The sequence below is a fragment of the Camelus ferus genome, chromosome 3 (genome assembly GCF_009834535.1).
Source record: "Camelus ferus isolate YT-003-E chromosome 3, BCGSAC_Cfer_1.0, whole genome shotgun sequence".
Taxonomy (NCBI): Eukaryota; Metazoa; Chordata; class Mammalia; order Artiodactyla; family Camelidae; genus Camelus; species Camelus ferus.
In genome coordinates, this window is record NC_045698.1 from 114,344,436 (window position 1) to 114,364,259 (window position 19,824).

A 19,824-nucleotide genomic window follows, 5' to 3' on the forward strand; every position below is an offset into this window, starting at 1 on the left:
TTGGTAATACAAAGTTTATTTCATTGACCAGCTATTAAGCTTTAATGAAAACTTTGATTATGTATAGAATAGAAACCTTACGCATTATATCCTCTAACTTACTGCTGTAAAACTGCCATCAGTAAGTAGGAAATTAGGTGAAACAAGATGTCAAAATTTCAATTGGAGATTATTAAATGTATCATTTTTTTAATCCTAAGCATCAAAATATGAGAATTTTATAGTTAAATACTCTTTTTAAACAAGAAAAATAAGAAAAGAACAGGTAAGTAAGTTAGAAAAATACCAGAATATAAAACTTGAAAAAAGTAACATTTTACATAAATTAACAAAATTAATTCTGAATAGTAATAAAACATCCATTTAAAAACATAGAAAAGACTCTAATAGCATAATAAAGATAAAAATACAAAACTAACAAGTAGATAATTTTGGAAATATTTCAGAAACATCTTAATCAAGTTTACTTCACAAAGAAATTTTCAAAAAAACCCCAGCAAATTAACAAGTTATATTGTAAGTAATGTCTCCTTTATTACAAAACTGTAAAACATCTGTACTGCAAAATACCATCATTAAAGTTTTTAACTAAAGTAGAAATATATTTGTAAACAAAGACACATTTCTTCAAATACACAGACACATCATGGAAAGAATCAGGTTGTCTAGTTGGGATTCAATGACACATGCTAATAATTGTTCCTTCCACCAATACCTAACGAGTGTCTTCCAAGGTTCAACCAACCTTCCCTTCTAGATCCCTGACAAATGCTGACTGTGCTCCCTTGCAATTCTATTTCTTCTTTCTGTGCCCCCAGCACACTATGGTATATGGTCCACTGTACGAAGCTAGTTTTTGGATTTGGCAGCTGAAAAGATCTCCTGACATGGGCACTTTTGGTCCCTTTGTTTTGAGCCAATCCACCATGATGACATGGGACATCCCACTGGATAGGGTCCTCTACATCCTCGAAGGTAATGCTGTGTCCCTACAGCTACCTACCACCTTTAAAAACCATTGATTACCTGTACTACCCACCAAAAAATAAGGTACTCATAGTCGATGGTGTCTTGGCTTGTCACCCAGTCAGTGTTGTCACTTGCAGTCCAATCATCTATCCAAACAGCCATCTTCTGGGTGGTCTCATATTATACTGATTATTCGTGCCACCCTCAGAGAACAAGATGCATCTCCAGCCCGTCTATCTTAAAGTATGGAAAACTCCTGGGTGTTGTCATATCACACTGTGTCCAGCCTGACTGTAATAAAAAAAAACTTTGATGAAACCCCTCCCCCTGCTTTTGCTGAACATTCCCCTCAGCACCTCACACCCACCTGTTCATGGAATTCCAGCTCCAGTGTCACATCTCCAGTTTCCTCTCCTCAGCTGGCCCCATCAGGAACACCACCTGTATCAACAAATGTTGTAACTCTCATATTGTGCCTTCTTCTCTAACACTCACATTTTTTTCCCTCTTTGAAAATATCTGGCATCTATTATTTCACTGTGTGATTATAGGGCGGGAGTTCAAAGTGCTATCATAGTGTTGAGCCCATGAATTATTATTCTCCTTAAAATACCTTCTGGTATACTAATGTTGCTATACACCATTCAACTTTCTACTCTATTTTGGTAGATTCTTTTTTTTTTTTTTTCATTTGTAACATCCAATAACAAAACACAAAAATTAGTTTATTTTTAAATAAAGGAAACACAACTTTCTTACAGAAATAGAAAAGAAACAACTCTAGGCTAAAGGTCACAAATATTGTCAGCCAACTACCTGTACCTTTAAAAAACAACAAAAATTGCACTCAAAGAAAATTTTAAATTGAGCTCAAATGTCCTTTCAGAATAAGGAGATTACAGGATGTACCATGAGAGGAAGTAGCATGCCGTTATGAAAAACAAGCACTTTAATTGTCTATGGGGTCAATCAGCTCCAGAGCAGATCAGAAAACTGAGACTGCTATTAAATAAAGGGGTAGCAGAGTGGTAAGTGGAGAAGCGAGGCATATGCTAATCTTTTAGAAATGAATTTCTGGAAATTTATTTGTAGTCAAAAGTAAGACCAGTTGGTTGAGCAGATAATGTATATCTTGATATTATTCCCTTTTAAGTCAGTAAGATGGTCTCTAGACCTTGGCAAGATGTTTCAGAAATGTGTGTCACTGCAAAAATATTTGGGTCAGGGGACTGGTTTTTTTTTTCCATTTTGAAGAATATAGAAAGCTTGCATTAAACCCATTTGTTGCTGCCTTTGAACAGGGAAGATATTAAGCATCAAAAAGGAAAAAGAAAGAAAGAAGGAAGGAAGGAAGAAAAAAAGGAGCCAAGGCAATTTTATGAGAAAGAAAATTTTGTGGAATAATCAGAGACAACATGAAAAGATTAATTTGAAATCCAGTCTTCACAAGTCTGTTTCTTTAATTTCATAGTTTGCTCTATCTGCAATAAAACATACAATCTAGTCAGACGAGATGAGATGCTGGTCTAATGACAGCAGCTGGTGCCTCCTGTCAATGTACCTGTTTCAGGACAAGAACATGAATTCTAGCCTCCGGAATTACTTCCTTGTCCACACTATCTCCAGCAGCCTGTGTCTTGAGAATAAATAAATAAGTGTTCAGTTTATGCTCCCAGAAGCACAGGAGCTATTCAAGAAAAAGCAAATGGGAACCAAATGAGAGGTTCCAAGAAAAGGAAGTATTCAGGATGTTGTAAAGTCCGACTTCACACTGACTACCACCCAAACCAATGTCATTATGCCCAGAAAAATAATACCTTATCTTCTTCCCCTACCTGAAAGAGGATGCAACAATGTTGAAACTATCTTTGGAAGTTTGGTGCACAAATGAAGTTTGATCTTCAGTTATGACTAAAAAGTTATCACAATGGCTACAAAGCTGCTTCTCTGGAAGATGAATCTCTCTGCAACAGCTCTAAAACATGTTGCTCCTGGTCCATGCAGTTTGTGGTACAACATGAAAATATCCATTCTGAATAGTGGAAAAATTAAATGTTTTCTAAACCAGGTCCTGGGGCTTGCACAGTAATGTATCAGAAGAAAGTGAGCTACCCCCAGTGACCCCACTTCTTAAAAAAATTAACTTGAAAGAGAGAAACCTCATTGACTTACTTCCTCCATAACGAGATGGTTTATGCTAGGAAACAAACAACAGACTTTGTTAATGTGGCATCATCATGTCCCCAGAAGGGTACAAGAATTACATTTCCTCTATGGAAAACATGGGTCTCATTAAAATGTCCATAAGATCCCGGACCATGATCACGAAAAAATGCCTTGCAATCTTTCTTTCTCTTACTTTATGGATTTATGTAGTAAGATATCAGGAGCTTACCTTGGCACTTTCCAAAACATTTGCCAATTAAAATTCATCCTGATTACCCCTTTATAATTCTTGCATAAGGCAACAGAAAAATACTATCATTCAGTAATTACAGAGAATTCAGAGAAATTACAGTAATTCAGAAAAATAACCTCATGAGTAAATTTCTTGAATAATTGGCCCAGAATATCAAGGTGGCTGAAGACTGAGTTGCAATCGAACAACAAATATCAGGCATTGTTGTACTGCTCTGTTCTCACTATAGTAAAATGCCACTTTGAATTTTTGAGCAAATTAATCATGTTCTTATTTCTCTTTTCTACCCTTAGAGTACTTCACATGTTCTATAGAAGAAAAAAATTAATTCCTGCTTTATTGTCATTCAGAATTGGAGAGCCCCCATTTTTCCTTGATTATCTAAGTCTGATCCTGCTTACCAAAAATTTCCAGATTCCACATCCTGCATATTAAGTTGTTTTATACTGGTCTCAGCCTATCAACAGTTAACACTGTGACTGGACCAGAGATTATAGTAGTTACAATGCTTACAAAACACCCTTCAGTGGGGTGGGGAGGATATAGCTCAGTGATAGAGTGCATGCTTAGCATGCATGAGGTCCTGGGTTCAATTCCAAGTACCTCCATAAATAAACAAATTAAAAAAAAAAACCCTAATAGCTTCCCCCTCAAAAGAAATAAAAATAAGTAAAAATTAAAAACAAATTAAAACCTTCAGCAATCATCAGTAAACTTTGGGGAAAAAAAGCTTTATTACTGACAAGACCTGAAAATTACACAACACACCCGGGGCCACATGATGCGGTGGGGGGAGGGGACAGCAGTGGGCCTGAGGTTCTACTCTTGTTAGGCGCAAGGTTGGAGACCTAGGATTTCTTGGATTCACACTTTTTTTAATTGAGGTATAGTCAGCTTGTAAGTTGTGTCAATTTCTGATGTACAGCAGAATTCTTCAGTCATACATGAACATACATATATTCATTTTCACATTTCTTTTCTCCATAAGTTACAAGATACTGAATATATTTCCCTGTGCTATACAGTATACGCTTGTTTATCTATTTTATATACACCAGTCAGCATCTGCAAATCTCAAACTCCCAATTTATCCCTTCCCACACTCCTCCCCTCTGGCAACCACAAGTCTGTATTCTACGTTTGTGAGTCTGTTTCTGTTTTATATATGTTCATTTGCCATTTTTTTTTTTTTAGATTCCATGTATGAGTGACATCATATGGTATTTTTCTTTCTCTTTCTGGCTTACTTCACTTAGAATGACATTCTCCAGGGACATCCATGTTGCTGCAAATGGCATTATTTTATCATTTTTCCTGGCTAAGTAGTATTCCATTGTATAAATATACCACACCTTCTTTATCCAGTCATCTGTTGATGGACATTCAGGTTGTTTCCATGTCTTGGCTATTGTAAATAGTGCTGCTATGAACATTGGGGTGCAGGTGTCTTTTTGAATTAGGATTCCCTCTGGATATCTGTGGATTTTTGAAGGACAGCCATTCTGATTGGCGTGAGATGATACTTCATTGTAGTTTTGATTTGCGCTTCTCTGATAATTAGTGATACTGAACATTTTTTCATGTGCCTATTAGTCATTTATATGTCTTCATTGGAGAATTGCTTCTTGTTTAGGTCTTCTGTCCATTTTTGGATTGGGTTGTTTGTTCAGTTCACTCTTTGTTGGTGAATTTAAAACATTAGAGCCAGAATTTGAAGTGCCAGAAGATTTGGGGAAAAAAATCCAACCAGGAGCCCAAAATGTCAGTTACTGAAATGAACTAAAATCTCTAAAACAAAGGCGCCTCAGTGGGAGAAGGTGGCCTGATTCATTACCTTGTCAAGTGGCTGGCAACGTGTCTGTTGAAGAGAGCCATCTTTGAGGTGGATTCCCCATTGAAATGGATCCTCCACTTGAATCAAACCGCAAATCAGGCACTCACATTACAAAAGAGAAAAAGGAAAAACCTGTCAGTGCGTGTGCTCCATAAACTGATTTTCCTTTCCTACATATTTTTCTAGATTATTAAGCCCCAGTTTACTTGGAGTTCAGAGATGTTTGTGCTCTCCTCAGCATGAGGGAGAACATTCTATTTCCAACCATATCCTGCTATGTGTATATATATAAATCTTCTAATAATTTTTTTTTTAAATGTCCTCCCTGTCACTTAAAATATATCACTTGAAAACTATTTGGCTTCTGTTATAAGCTGTCAGCCCCTTTAAAACTCACTCATGGATTCTTTCCTTTCTTATACACATATTAACATATTTGTGATTTAGCAAGTAACAATATAAACTCTTTCCTCTTTCTTCAGGGTGGGGTGCTACTGCCTAGATGATGTTGTTTAGCAACCACATCAGTTTAATATCAAAAATCCAAATATAATAAAAACACATAACCATTAATATTATCACTTCTTGGAGACAGATTTGATTCTACAGTCAATATGCTGAAAGTGAGGGTTTTTCCCCCTAATGTCTTCTATTGTTTGCCAATAGATACCATCACAGAGGGAAAATCTCCCAATCGACTGAGTTGGACCATTAGCATACAAAAGTGTGGGTGCTGTTTTGTTCACATCTGCATCTTCAATGCCTCAGTAAGTTGTTAATAAACAAATGCATTTCATAAAGGAGATAAGACAAACATAAGATCCATGATGCACTAAAAATTGCATGTACCTAGCAACATCCAAAATGATAAAAGGTATAAGGGAAGACGTATTTAATTCACTTAAATAAATATCTTCTGTCTAGTAAGGAGATCATCTTAGAAGTGCACTGGTGGTAGAAAATTAAAATGGAAAGAAATGGTTAGACTAGAGAGATAGCTAAAAGGTAAAATCCACAGGATTGTGTCTAGGTTACGTACAGCAGGCGAAATAGGAGACAGGAGTTGGGATGATGTATGTTCCATTTTGTGATACTGGGAATAGCGGGGGGAAAAAAAACAAAATCGGGGAGCTTTTGATTTAGTTTGGATGTGGTGATTTGAGGTTGTTTTAATACACCCAGGTGGAGAAGTGAAATACATAGTTGAACATAGACTATGAAATATCCGTGTTGGAACAGAAATCTGGGAGTCATCTGTGTAAAGACTTTAAACTGTGATGACTCCAAAAACCTACTAAGGAAAGAAATGCAAAAAATCAGAAACTTGCAAGCAGGAGGGAAAACGCAGCAATAGAGGTGAGCTCAGTGTATAATGGGACTCACTCAGGGGAACTTCCCACAAGCTGAGGGGTCCTGGAATCCATGGCTAGTTGAAAGAATAATGCCACTGACATTTATGTTTTGCTCTTTCTTTTATGAGCAACAGGTCAAAATATCTCTATCTCTGCAAAAGAAAAATTACAATTATACCCATATAGCATATGGTTATGCCTATTAAATAAATTGATTTTATGAATAAACTTTATACACAATAAAACGTCTAGAATAATCTAATTTTAGTTTGGGTTGCTCAATATTATGCAGCCCAGTTTATAGATAACATACAGGTTATGCAAATTGTACAGGTCACACAGATGTTATGTGGTGGAATGGGTATTCAAACTCAGGTCCGTCCAACTGGAAAATTCAAACTCTGTTTACAATTTTTTCTACTAAAACTCACTTATAAAATTATGAACATGAGCAAATCATTTACTGAGTCATTATCCATTAATCAGTCTAAATAACTCTCTTCTAAATGTCTTTTAATAATCATGTCCCACTGAATCATAAAGTTATCCTCAGAATTTTTTTTCCTTTTTTAAAATATTTCGGAGGGAGGGAAGTAATTAGGCTTATTCATTTGTGTGTTTGTTTAATAGAGGTACTGGGGATTGAACCCAGGACCTCGGGCATGCTAGGCATGCACTTTACCACTGAGCTATACCCTCCCCCTCCTCAGAATTTTTTTCAGTGCTGCCTTCACTTCCTTATTTCTCAGAGTATAGATAAGGGGGTTAAGTATGGGGGTCACCACAGTGTAGAAGAGGGACACAGACTTACCCTGGTCCTTGGATCTCCTCTTGACTGGCTGCAGATACATGAAGATAATGGTTCCATAGAAGACGATCACAACCGTCAGGTGGGAGGAGCAGGTTCCAAATGCTTTACGTCGTCCAATGGCTGACTTTATCTTTAGAACTGCTTGGGTGATGTGCCCGTAGGATATCAGGATGAGTGACAAGGGCACCACCAGGAATAAGACGCTAGCCACAAAGAGCTCTGCCTGGTTGAAGGTGGTGTCCACACAAGCCAACTTGATGAGCACAGGAACCTCACAGAAGAAATGATCCACATGGCGATGCCCACAGAAGGGCAGCTGCAGGGTGAGAGTGGACTGTATGAGGGTGGTTGCCAGACCACTGAGCCACGCCATAGATGCCAGGATGTGACAGAGCCGAGGGTGCATGACAAAGGCGTAATGCAGAGGACGACAGACTGCGACATAGCGATCGTAGGACATCACAGCCAAAAGGACACACTCTGTGGATCCCAGGGCAAGGGAGACATAGAGCTGAACCACACAGCCTCCATACGTGATAGACTTATCTGGACCCCCCAGGTTGACTAGAAGCTGAGGAATAATACTGCTGGTGAAGCAAAGGTCCAGTAATGAGAGATGGGAGAGGAAAAAGTACATGGGATTGTGGAGTTTAGAGTCCAAGAGGGATACTAGGATGATGGCAGCATTGCCGAGGAGTGTCATGAGGTAAAGGGACATGATTACCCCAAAGAGAACCAGCTCCAACTGAGGTCAGTCAGAAAAACCTACCAGAATGAACCCAGAGAAGGTGCTGTCATTAGTCCATGGCATTACTCTTACTTTGATTACTCACTCCAGAGTGATTAAATCACATTAAACAGAAACTGCAAGGATTTTATGTCAACTCCCTGGCAGTTAAGATCTGGATGTTGAGAAGTAAGTTTGTAAACAGTTAAAGAGAAAAGGTCAAAGCAGAGAACACTGGTGTGCGATATCGTTGATTATCTCATGAAGTGGCATTCCTGGTCTCATTGATCACAGGTTTTCCATCTACCTTGGGGATGAAATAAAAGTTAAAATGCATTAACGCTGAGATTTTTCACACCTTTTCCTCAATATAATTTTTTATATAAAGGTAATGGAATTTCACAGGAAATACAGGAATTACAAACACCATAGTACATTCTCACAGTCTACCAAATGGATACATAAATAAGGCAGGAATGTGATAAAACATGTGCGAATATGCATCTTATGATCAGTGTAAGCGGTTCACTGTGAGGATGCAGAGTTGGGAGAGGAATCTGTAGAGGAGAAGGTTTGGACTGTATTCACCTTGCTCTTAAAGAGATGAGAAGGAGAGCAATCCAAGACCAAAGAATTTCTTGATAGTAAGAAACAAATATAGAAATGGAGAGTACATGGTAGGGTTTTATTTAAAAAAGGAAAAAGAAACTAAATTGGAAGCATGATTATTTCATATATTAACTACGCCACATAACAAGATACGATACTTACAAGGTAAATTTGAGTCACTTCTTTAAGGAACACAAACATCAGTAGATATCATTTGGATAGCATAGGCCTTGTAGGAGGGTTTTGGTTTTGTTTGAATTTTCCTTTTCAAGATAAATATGCCTGCACAGTATCGAATAACTTAAAACCAAAGAAACTCCAGTCCAGAAACTCTGTACACAGCCAATGTAAAGTGGACAATCACAATTAGAGACTGAATGTCATATCAATAGAATGCAAGAAATGCTGCAGAGGGCTCAGTGAAAACCATTAACATTTAACTCCCAACAGGATATTGAGACAACAAACAGGAAGAAGCTAAGATTACTGAAGTTTTACATATGATGAAATAAGGAGATTAAGTAGTTAAAAACCATGTGCATCCATTTAGTTCCAAGTCAGCTGAAGCCGGGAAGAATCAGACTGATCATTTCTACAATTGAGAACCATTGTTTCGACATTCTTCTTGTCTTTAAGACTTTAACCCAGAGTCCCACTCAATCTGTGACACATTAACACTAGCTACTCATTTGACACCATACACAATTTACAGTATCTAATGTCCCACGTGCATGTGCCAAAAAGAAGAGTTGCCCAGCTTAGATTTACGTTCCTTCCACTGCAGGAGACTGCATGGGTATCACTGCGCCCACCTAAGACTAACTGTACGATTAATACTGTCACATATAGTCCCTGAGTTAACGAGTTCCCTTGTGATGTGATTAACTCCAGGGATTCTGGGCAACAGGAGCCAGCGACAAAGGGCAAACAAATTAACACTGGAGGACAAAAATGAGGCCAGGGGAGGTCAAGCAGCTGGCCTGCTGGCCACAGAGCCAAGTGCAATGAAAATTAAAGTTCCACTAATGGGGACCTCTTCCAATTGAATTTTGTGATTTTCTTTCCACTTCTCCTGTCCTTTTCTCTTGACTTTATGTATATGGAGTGGTTGCGGGGGTAGGAAAGAGAGAAATTGTTATAATTACGCAAACACAAAAATACACTAAGTGAGAATAAAAATATTTTGCAACTTAGAGTAGAGGACACTGTTCAGCAGGTAGATGCCTGAATACCTGGAGGGACCCTCAACAGGAGGAAACCACATGTTCTCAATGAATCTTTTTTTCCTCAGTTATAGGGAGCACAGAGGATATGGGCCCAAGGGTAAAGAAACTGCTTTTCTGACAATGTTGCCATCCATCCCTAATATATGACACAAAGAAAGATTAAACAGAAAAACATCTACAACAAAAATGAAATAAAAATAGCTGATAAAAAATAATGATGCCAGTCCTACAGTTTATGGAACTAAGTTAAGAAAAAGACTTTCCTAGAATCAATAAATGATACCTCAAAATTCTCCTCCTGAAAACTACCATAGGCAATCTGGAAAAAAAAAATGCTCCTTGACTTTTTTATAGCTTTATATTGATGTAAATGATTACTAAATGGCAAAAACACTATAGAGTATAGCCCCCTGGATGTGTTCTAGAAATTTAAAATATATGCTGATATTTCAGTACAACGTTCCATATTAAGGATAAATGCTAATGATTTTTACAGACTAGTGAGAAAAGTCAGTAGGACACATGGAATATACTGCTTCTTCCATTTGGGAGAGCAAATGCAGAGACACTGAGGAAGGCAGACGATCCCCACCCCCATTATATAGTTTAGGACACACTGATCCAAAGAAATGGTGGTAGCAGTTTGCGGAAAAGGCTCCCAAGTAATTCAGCGTCTTTGAACCACATTGTAAACTGTATGTCACAAAACGTAGTAGTTAAAGCTCTTGGATAACTGACATCCAAAATAAACCCACTTTGACCACCTAACGATCTTGGAAACAGCTGACGGTAGCAATTAGAAACCTTACAGCACACACAAGTGGCATGCAGCCCTTTTGCAGATTCACAACAAACATTATCATATTATACAATGTGGGAAACTAGGGAGTGGGGGGAAAAATTCCTCTCGTACTTTGTGAAAACCACAACTCCCTGCTCTTCCTTTAATCCACGGGAGAAATATTTTAAGATGTGTTGGTTTATGGTGTGCATATTTAGAGCACCCGTTTACTGAAACACTCTGGTGTGAGTGGACCCGCACACCTCACGCCCGTGTTGCTCAAGGACCTACTGTCCCTACTGACAACCATGTGGAGGCCGCGCGGAGGGAGGGGACACAGGTTACCTTTGGCCTTTTGGTGCGGTCGCCCCTCAGGCTGCAGCTCGGAGGCCTCTCGTCCACGAAGAGGAAGACGAGGCTCCTGGCTCTGTGGCCTCCCCTGTGTGTCGCAGGTGAGGCCGCTGAAGAACTCCTCCTGCACCGGTCACCTCCGTGGGAGCCAGGGGCGGGAGCGGCCGGGCCACCAGAGCCAGGCAGTAGAGGTGGCCCCTCGTGGCAGCCACAGGAGCGGGGCCCATACTAACACCTCTAAGCCGTAAACCCCCAAAGCCGTAAAGCCCCCCAAGTCGTAAAGCCCCCCCCAAGTCGTAAAGCCCCCCAAGTCGTAAACTCCTCCAAGTCGTAAACCACCCCCAAGTCATAAACCCCTGCCGTAAACCCCACAGACGTAAACCCCACACACGTAAACCCGTGACCCAGACGTTCCCAAGATGCATTGAGGGCCTCAGACGCCAGTCCAGTCGCTGGAAGCTGCGGTCTGGAGCGGAGACCGAGGTGGCCAGGCCCAGCGCTGCTGGTGTCAGACCTGCCGCCTCCCTTCCCCCCGGGGCCTCTGACAGGACGTCGGCCCCTCAGGAGACGGTTCCCCCGAGGAGCCTCTGACACGACAGCCTCCACAGAGGGTGAGTCTGCAGTTCTCTGAGCTTCTCAGAGCTGCACGTGGTGGGGGCGCGGGCCTCGGGTGCGGGGTGTGCCGGCGACCCTCGGTCCTGGGGGTGAGGTCCCTCTCGACTGGGCTGGGGTTGCGGGGCGGGACCACCCGCCCTCTGGCCTGCAGGCCTCTGGGAGCCCTCGGCCTGGTCGCGCTTCTCCAAGGAACCAGGTGCACGGAGGTCGGAGGTCTGGTCCTCCTGCGGCACCGTCTGGACCGGAGCCCCGACGACCATGCGTGGTGTTCCTGGTTTTCTTGTGTTGCGGTTTCGGTCGTGAAGGTTGTGTGCAAATGTGTGTATCCCGCGTCTCGCCTGTATTTTTCCACTTAGGACATCTGCTTGAGGAGTTAGTCTTTGGTTTGAGATTGCGTCACATCTTCTGCTAGTTTTCTTATAATTTTATTTACCTCCTACCTTGTTTCTCAACTCAGAATTAATTTCACTTAAAGTATGAGTTATCCAAAGTTAATATTTTTTCCCGTTGGCTCTACAGCAGTAGTTACTGGATTACTGATCCTTTCTCGCTGATGTATCTGTTTGGGTCTCTGGGGACAGTGTGTTCAGTAAACTGTTGGGCTGGTTGTAATTCTGTGCTTTTTGGAAGAGGCACCACGCTGTTCCCCACAGTGGCCACAGTAGTTTACATTCCTGCCCCATCGTCAGGAACACATTATTTTACACTTTTCTCCGTAGACTTTTTAATATGTTTTTGTTGTTCTCGCTCTCTCAGTGAGTGTGAAGTGATGTATCATTGTGACTTTGAATTGCATTCCTCTAATGACCAGTTATACAGAGCATCTTTTCAGATGGCCATTTGTATAACTTTGGACTTCAATAAGTCCTTTTCCCGTATTTTAAGTGGGACATTTCTCTTTTCGTTCTTGAGGTGTAAACATTCTTTGTATATTTTGAAGACAAATCCCCTTTACATTTGCTATTTGTCTTTTCACTTTTCTGATCATGTTCTTTAAAGCACAGAGGTTTTCCGTTTTAAAGTCCAATTTATCTGTTTTTTCTTTTGTTGCTCATGTTTTGGTTTTCGTATCTAAGTCTTCATTGCCAAATACAAGGTCATGAAAATTTACTCTTAAGTTTCTTCCAAAGAAGGTCAGTCATGTTAGCCTTCATATTTAGGTTACTGATCCATTTTGAGGTAATTTTTGTATATGGTTGTTGTAGGCAGCCCACCGCCGTTCTTTTATGAGTGGATATCCTAGCGTCTGAGCGCTATTTATTAAAGAGACTATTTGAACCCATTGACTGGTTTTGCCATCCTTGTCAAAAATCAGTTGGCCATGGATGTATGAGTTTATTTTCGAATTCTCAACTCTGTTTCACTGGACTAGACTGTCTATTCTTAGGGCGAAACTATACCATTTTTGATTATCTTTCATTATTTTCCAGAATTCTGAAAGTGTTGATTATGATAATTTTTGCCAGGTGTTTGTTGCTTTTGTGGAGTTGCCAATTTCAGAGGTGGTTTATACTGCCGTCTTCATGGTTGACCAGTTTGTACATTTGCCAAATTGTTAGATATACATTATGGATTTCCAGTTTCATCATTTCATGTCTCTCTCTCATTTTCTTTTTCTGTCTCTCAAATAAAAGTTTGTCTGATTTTCAAGGTGTTACTCGGGCTTTTTTTTTTTTTTTCTTGATTGAAATGTTTTGTGATGTCTTTTATCATTCTTTTTAACTTGGAAATTAACTGCAATTAAAGACATCCTATCCTATTTGTAAAAAACTTTTAGTTTGCCTTATAATTATACATAGAAGTACAAATATCTTAGAAGTGTGCCTTCTGAAAAACTTTCACAATCTTTACACATTTATGGAAACAGCATCCAGCTCAAGGGAGTAATACTACCCAAACCTCAAATATCTGCTCACATATCCCTTCAAGTGTCTTCACTCATTAAGAGGAAACTTAATCTTGACTTCTAACAGTATAGATTCGTTTTGCCGGGGTTTTTTTTAATACTGTATATAAATTGTATAATCATTGTGTTTTGTGTGAGTTAACTTTGCTAAACTTTATGTTTGGATGTTTATCTCAAAGGTGTGTGTTTTTGTAGAACATTCATTTGTGTTCTGAATATTATTCTGTTACGTGAATATATCATGATTCTTCCACTATTGTATTGAAGGGCATTGTGGAGTTGACATTTTATAGATATGAGGATTAGTTCTGCTGGGAGCATGCTGATCTGTCTCATGGTGCATATATGTTTGGGTATGTATTTATTAGGTGTAATCTAGGAGTGTGATTGCTGTATATGAGTATAGGTATGTTCAGTTTTAGTAGGCACAAAGAGTTTTCCAGCAGTTTCCAGTTTATTCATATGCCCTGTAATACTTAGCATTTTAATCTTTTATAAATTTTAGCTGCTCTCGTAAGTGTTGGTATGTTTCACTGTGTTTTTCATTTGCATTCCTCTGACTATTAATCAAGTTGAGTGTCTTTCATGTGCTTTTTTGCTATTGGCACATATTTTTTCAACTGCCTTCACAGGTCTTTTGCCCACTGTACCACTGAATTTTCTGTGTTTCTCATAGTGATTTGTAGGAATTCTTTACATGTGGTGGATAGACTCTTACTGGTTGTATATATAATTACAAATGTCTTCTCACAACTTAGATTTTTATCATGTTTTTAATAAACAAGAGTTCTTAACTTTGAAATAGTCCAATTTATTATTTTCCTTTGTTAGTATTATTTTACCATTTTAGGAGATACTTGTCAAAACCAAGATCACTAACATAACATATTGTCCTACATTTTTGTTAAATCATTTTTTTTGACACTTAAATCTGCAATCCATTCATTTTTGTTATAAGGTAAGATGAGAATTGGGTTTTCTTTATAGTGTGAGGAAGGCGTTTAGCTTCTTCTTCTTCTGTTTTCTTTTCCTTTCTTTCTTTTTTTTTCTTTCTTTTTTTTTTTTAATCTCTATGGGTATCTGACTGTGGTGAGAAAATTCTGAGATGTCCTGTAAGTTTCCTGCCCTTGGTATTCAGTATAATCTCGCCCCCGAGAGTATGTAAAGAATGATTGTCATGATGGATTTTACTTTTGATTAGGTTATGTTATAGACAAAAGTAAAGTGATTTTTCCAATGTCGTTAAGGCCTCAAGTCAGCCGACTTTGATTTAATTAAAAGGGAGACTATTTTAACTGGATCTGATCTACTCAGATGAGTCCTTCAGAGGGACTTGGCCCTTTTTGAAGGGAGAGCTTCAAAGCATGAGAGAAGTTCTCCTGTTGGCTTTGAAGGAGCGAACTTCGATTTTGGAGAGGGACCCATATGTGAGGGAATAGCAGATGGTCTCTATCAGCTGAGGGCTTGAGCTCAGCAACCAAAAGAAAATGAATTCCAGCAACAACCAGGTATGTACAAGAGGACACAGAAACTTAAATGAGTCTCCAGCCCTGACAGCAAGCACCTCCTATGCAGCCTTTTGAGTTCCTGAGCAGAAGATCCAGTTCACCTATACCAGTACCCAGAGAAATGGTGGGTAGTAACTTTGGATTGTTTTAAGCCAGCACATATGTGATAATTTTTCATGGTACCATAGAACACTAATTAATGCCTGGTTAATACAAAACTACTTATTGAAAAATGTACCATTGTCCCCACTGCATTATGTGGCCACCTTGGCCATCAGCCACATACACTTCTGTCTATTTCACGATTCCCTATTGACTTTCATTGACTACGTAGTCAATGCTTGTGCTGATGCCACATTATCTTTTTATAATAAGTCTTGGTATCTGGTCGTGTTCAGTCTTTGAGGTTTGTTACTTTGCTTTCAGGTGCCCTTGGCAGTTCTGGGTCCTTTGAGTTTCTGTATGAATTCTAGAATAAGACTGGAATTTTTGAAAAATAAGTGCAGGGATTTTGATTGGGATTGCATTGAATCTACAGAGCTAGCTTTAATTCTGTGTTTTACTTACAGTTCCTTATTTAATGTAGTAAAAATTGATTCACGCTATGAGCAAGTAGTAAATATATTTCTTTTCCCTTTGTATTCCTGTCTTAATTTCACTACCAAATTTCAGTATATGAAAACCTTTTCCTTACTCTATCTTTATACTAGTATTTACTTATAATCTTTCTAATTTATCATTATTGATTAATACCATTCATTTCCTTGCTGTAAAAGATGATGAAATTGGTATGTTTACACCATCTTCCACTTTCCTTAGTTTTTTCCTCAAAACTTTTGTTTTATTTCTGCATTATTATGGCTTGTGACACAAATATTATGTTCTTTACCCATAAATATTTGTTTTTAGTTGGCCCTAAAATGAAATAAATTCCATGATATTGCCTTTTTTCTTTCTTGTTTTTTATTGAGTTATAGTCAGTTTACAATGTTGTGTCAATTTCTGGTGTACAGCACAATTTTTCAGTCATACATGAATATACAGATACTCATTTTCGTATTCTTTTTCACTGTGAGCTACTACAAGATCTTATATATATTTCCCTGTGCTATGCAGTATAAACTTGTTTATCTGTTTTATATCTACCTGTCAGTATCTGCAAATCTCAAACTCCCAGTCTGTCCCTTCCCAACCCCCTCCCTCCTCGCAACCACAAGTTTGTATTCTATGTCTGTGAGTCTGTTTCTGTTTTATATTTAAGTTCATTTGTTTTCTTTCTTTTTTTTTTTTTTCAGATTTCCCAAATGAGTGATATCATATGGTATTTTTCTTTTTCTTTCTGGCTTTCTTCACTTAGAATGACATTCTCCAGGGAGATCCATGTTGCTGCAAATGGCATTATGTTGCCATTTTTATGGTTGAATAGTATTCCATTATATAAATGTACATCTTTATCCAGTTATCTGTCGATGGACATTTAGCCTGTTTCCATGTCTTGGCTATTGTAAATAATGCTGCTATGAACATTGAAGTGAAGGTGTCTTTTTGAATTAGGGTTCCTTCTGGATATATGCCCAGGAGTGGGATTGCTAGGTCATATGGTAAGTCTATTCCTAGTCTTTTGAGGAATCTCCATACTGTTTTCCACAATGGCTGCGCTAAACTGCATTCCCACCAGCAGTGTGAGAGGGTTCCGTTTTCTCCACAGCCTCTCCAGCGTTTGTCATTTGTGGACTTTTGAATGATGGCCATTCTGACTGGTGTGAGGTGATACCTCATTGTAGTTTTGATTTTCACTTCTCTGATAATTAGTGATATTGAGCATTTTTTCATATGTCTATTGGCCATGTGTATGTCTTCATTGGAGAATTGCTTGTTTAGGTCTTCTGCCCATTTTTCAACTTGTTTGTTTGTTTTTTTCTTATTAAGTCATATGAGCTGTTTATATATTCTGGAAATCAAGCCTTTGTCGGTTTCATTTACAAAAATTTTCTCCCATTCCATAGGCTGTTGCTTTGTTTTGCTTGTGGTTTCCTTTGTTGTGCAAAAGCATGTAAGTTTAATTAGGTCCCATTTGTTTATTTTTGCTTTTATTTCTATTTCTTGGGTAGGCTGCCCTAGGAGAACATTTTTGAGATATATGTGAGATAATGTTTTGCTATATTTTCTTCTAGGAGGTTTATTGTGTCTTGCCTTAAGTTTAAGTCTTTAATTCATTTTAAGTTTATTTTTGTGTATGGTGTAAGGGAGTGTTCTAGCTTCATTGATTTACGTGCAGCTGTCCAGTTTTCCCAACACCATTTGCTGAAGAGATTGTCTTTATTCCATTGTATGCTCTTGCCTCCTTTGTTAAAGTTAATTGACCAAAAGTTTATGGGCTCATTTCTGGGCTCTCTATTCTGTTCCATTGATCCATATGTCTGTTTTTATGCCAATACCATGCTGTTTTGATCACTGTAGCTCTGTAGTATTGTCTAAAGTCTGGGAGGATTATTCATCCAGCCTTTTTCTTTTTCTTAAGTAATGCTTTGGCAATTCTAGGTCTTTTGTGATTCCATATAAATTTTATTACGATTTGTTCTAGTTCTGTGAAATATGTCCTGGATAGTTTGATAGGGATTGCTTTAAATCTGTAGATTTCCTTGGGCAGTGTGACCATTTTAACAATATTGATTCTTCCAATCCAGGAGCATGGAATATCTTTCCATTTTTAAAGTCTTTAATTTCCTTAATCAATGTTTTGTAATTCTCCATGTATAAGTCTTCACCTCCTTGATTAGATGTATTCCTAGTTGTTTTATTACTTTGGGTGCTATTTTAAAAGGAATTATTTCTTTACTTTCTTTTCCTGTTGATTCATCATTAGTGTAAAGAAATGAAACTGATTTTTGTACATTAATCTTGTATCCTGCTACCTTGCTGAATTGTTTTATTAGTTCTAGTAGTTTTTGTGTGGAGCTTTTAGGGTTTTCCATATATAGTATCATGTCATCTTCATATAGTGACAGTTTTACCTCTTCGTTTCCAATTTGGATCCATTTTATTTCTTTTTCTTGCCTGATAGTTGTGGCTAGGACTTCCAAGACTATGTTGAATAGGAGTGGTGAGAGTGGACAACCTTGTCTTGTCCTAGATTTTAGTGGGAAGGTTTTCAGGTTTTCATTGTTGAGTCCTGTGCTGGCTGTAGGTTTGTCATAAATAGCTTTTATTATGTTGAGATATGTTCCCTCTATACCCACTTTGGTAAAAAACTAATCATAAATGTTTTGTCACTTACGGCCTTTGTGTCCTAGTTGAGAAGCTGGCATATCATTTGGAATATCCTTGGGAATGAAAGTAAAATAGATGGATTACTTATGAATTTACCTAAATTTTAAAACCAGACACTATTCATCCTTCCTCATTTGAGATAACTAGTCATAGGTTAAATGAAGTAGTATGTTGTGAACAAAACTATAAAAGCATGTATACTTTCATTTTCTTAGTAATCTTCAAGCAGAATTCTGTGATTTACTATTGGAAAGAAAGACCCTAACCCTTATTCATTTATTCCTCTTTTTTGTCTTAATGACACTCCCAGTTTCTCCTTTCAGAAAGGCCAGTTATCAAAATGTATTAGTTTTTGAACTACTACCTCAAATTTATGGCAAGAATCTCTAATACATGGAAAAGACAAGATTGAAGTAAATATCAGGTTAGCAAATGGTCTAGTCACTCGTCTTAGATTTTAAGAGTTTATTTCATATATTAAACCTCAAAAATTGAAATAGATGATTAGGAGTATGAATGTTGGCTTTTGAAATGTGGAAAGCAGGATTGAAACTGGATATTCTAAGTTGTATATCTGTGGGTGTTTATTGTCTTAGGAAGGTTTTCCCACCACCTCCATGTCCTCAAACCTTACAAACAAGAGGATGCAGAATACTCTATCTCATTATGTCAATCTATATGGCTTTACCCAAACCACAGAAATGCCGTATTTCAGAGTTTCTCGATGCAAATATAGTAAAAGGACATAATTTCTAAGATTTGGCCAGAAATGAATGTTTCATGAACTGCTGAAAGCGAAGCTCCCCTGGAGGCCACTATGCTGTATCATCTTTGTTACTGGAAGACGGTGAGGAATGAAGGTTCTAGTGAGGAAGTACAAATTCATAATCATTCTCAGGGGTACAGGAAGAAGGCCTACTAACAGAAGTTGTCCTGAGACGGGCATATTCTGTTTCTGACCCTTCTCTTAATGGTCTCCCTCTTCCTGTGGTAGACAGAACGTTCTCATAACCGTCATCATTGGAGCTCAGAGAGGGTCTCCGATAGGGCAGGTGATTAATGACAGTGTAGCTCACTTCTTCAGAACCACTGCCATTCTCATTTTCCTGCCAAGAAAAAAAAGAAATCAAGGATCGAATCATCCATCAGGTTTTAACTCAGTGACCCACGCCTCCTTTCTGCTTGTCTGATGGTGATCTTACACCTCAAGTGTTCAAAGCCCTTTCTCCAAGCCTCTTAAAGACCTTATTTTAGCAACATGAACTGTGCTCCAAACTATTACGCATTCTGCTTTCATTTCACCTCAGGATAATAAAAGAGGAAAAAAAGTCACTGTTGTCTCCCTGAATACCTAGAGAAAAGCAGTCGTATATTTTAGGTCACACGTATTGAGATGCAATATATGCAGCAATCAGATCTCAATAAGTAAGTATTCAAGTTACATAG

General features: G+C 38.3%; 2 protein-coding genes and 1 long non-coding RNA gene across 6 annotated transcripts in view; all 3 read right to left on the reverse strand.

Moving 5' to 3' along the window:
• LOC106728821 lies at positions 1-6,595 on the reverse strand. Its single transcript, XR_001365085.2, has 3 exons — positions 5,223-6,595; positions 1,337-1,410; positions 1-1,260 (listed from the first exon to the last, which is right to left on the reverse strand). It is a non-coding gene; the product is annotated as an uncharacterized LOC106728821 (long non-coding RNA).
• Positions 6,596-6,762: 167 nt separating this feature from the next.
• On the reverse strand, positions 6,763-11,035 carry LOC102521129 (olfactory receptor 2G2-like). The gene has a single exon (XM_032477252.1). It carries the CDS (start codon positions 8,101-8,103, stop codon positions 7,264-7,266), a length of 840 nt encoding a protein of 279 aa, XP_032333143.1. The 5' UTR covers positions 8,104-11,035; the 3' UTR covers positions 6,763-7,263.
• Positions 11,036-18,811: 7,776 nt separating this feature from the next.
• The window catches only part of GCSAML (germinal center associated signaling and motility like), a 43,819-nt gene continuing 42,806 nt past the window's right edge, over positions 18,812-19,824 (reverse strand). For all 4 annotated transcript variants that reach the window (XM_032477255.1, XM_032477254.1, XM_032477253.1 and 1 more), the window contains one exon: positions 18,812-19,484. In XM_032477255.1, coding sequence (XP_032333146.1) covers positions 19,242-19,484 — 243 coding nt within the window. In that variant the 3' untranslated portion in view covers positions 18,812-19,241. The remainder of the gene's footprint in view (positions 19,485-19,824) is intronic.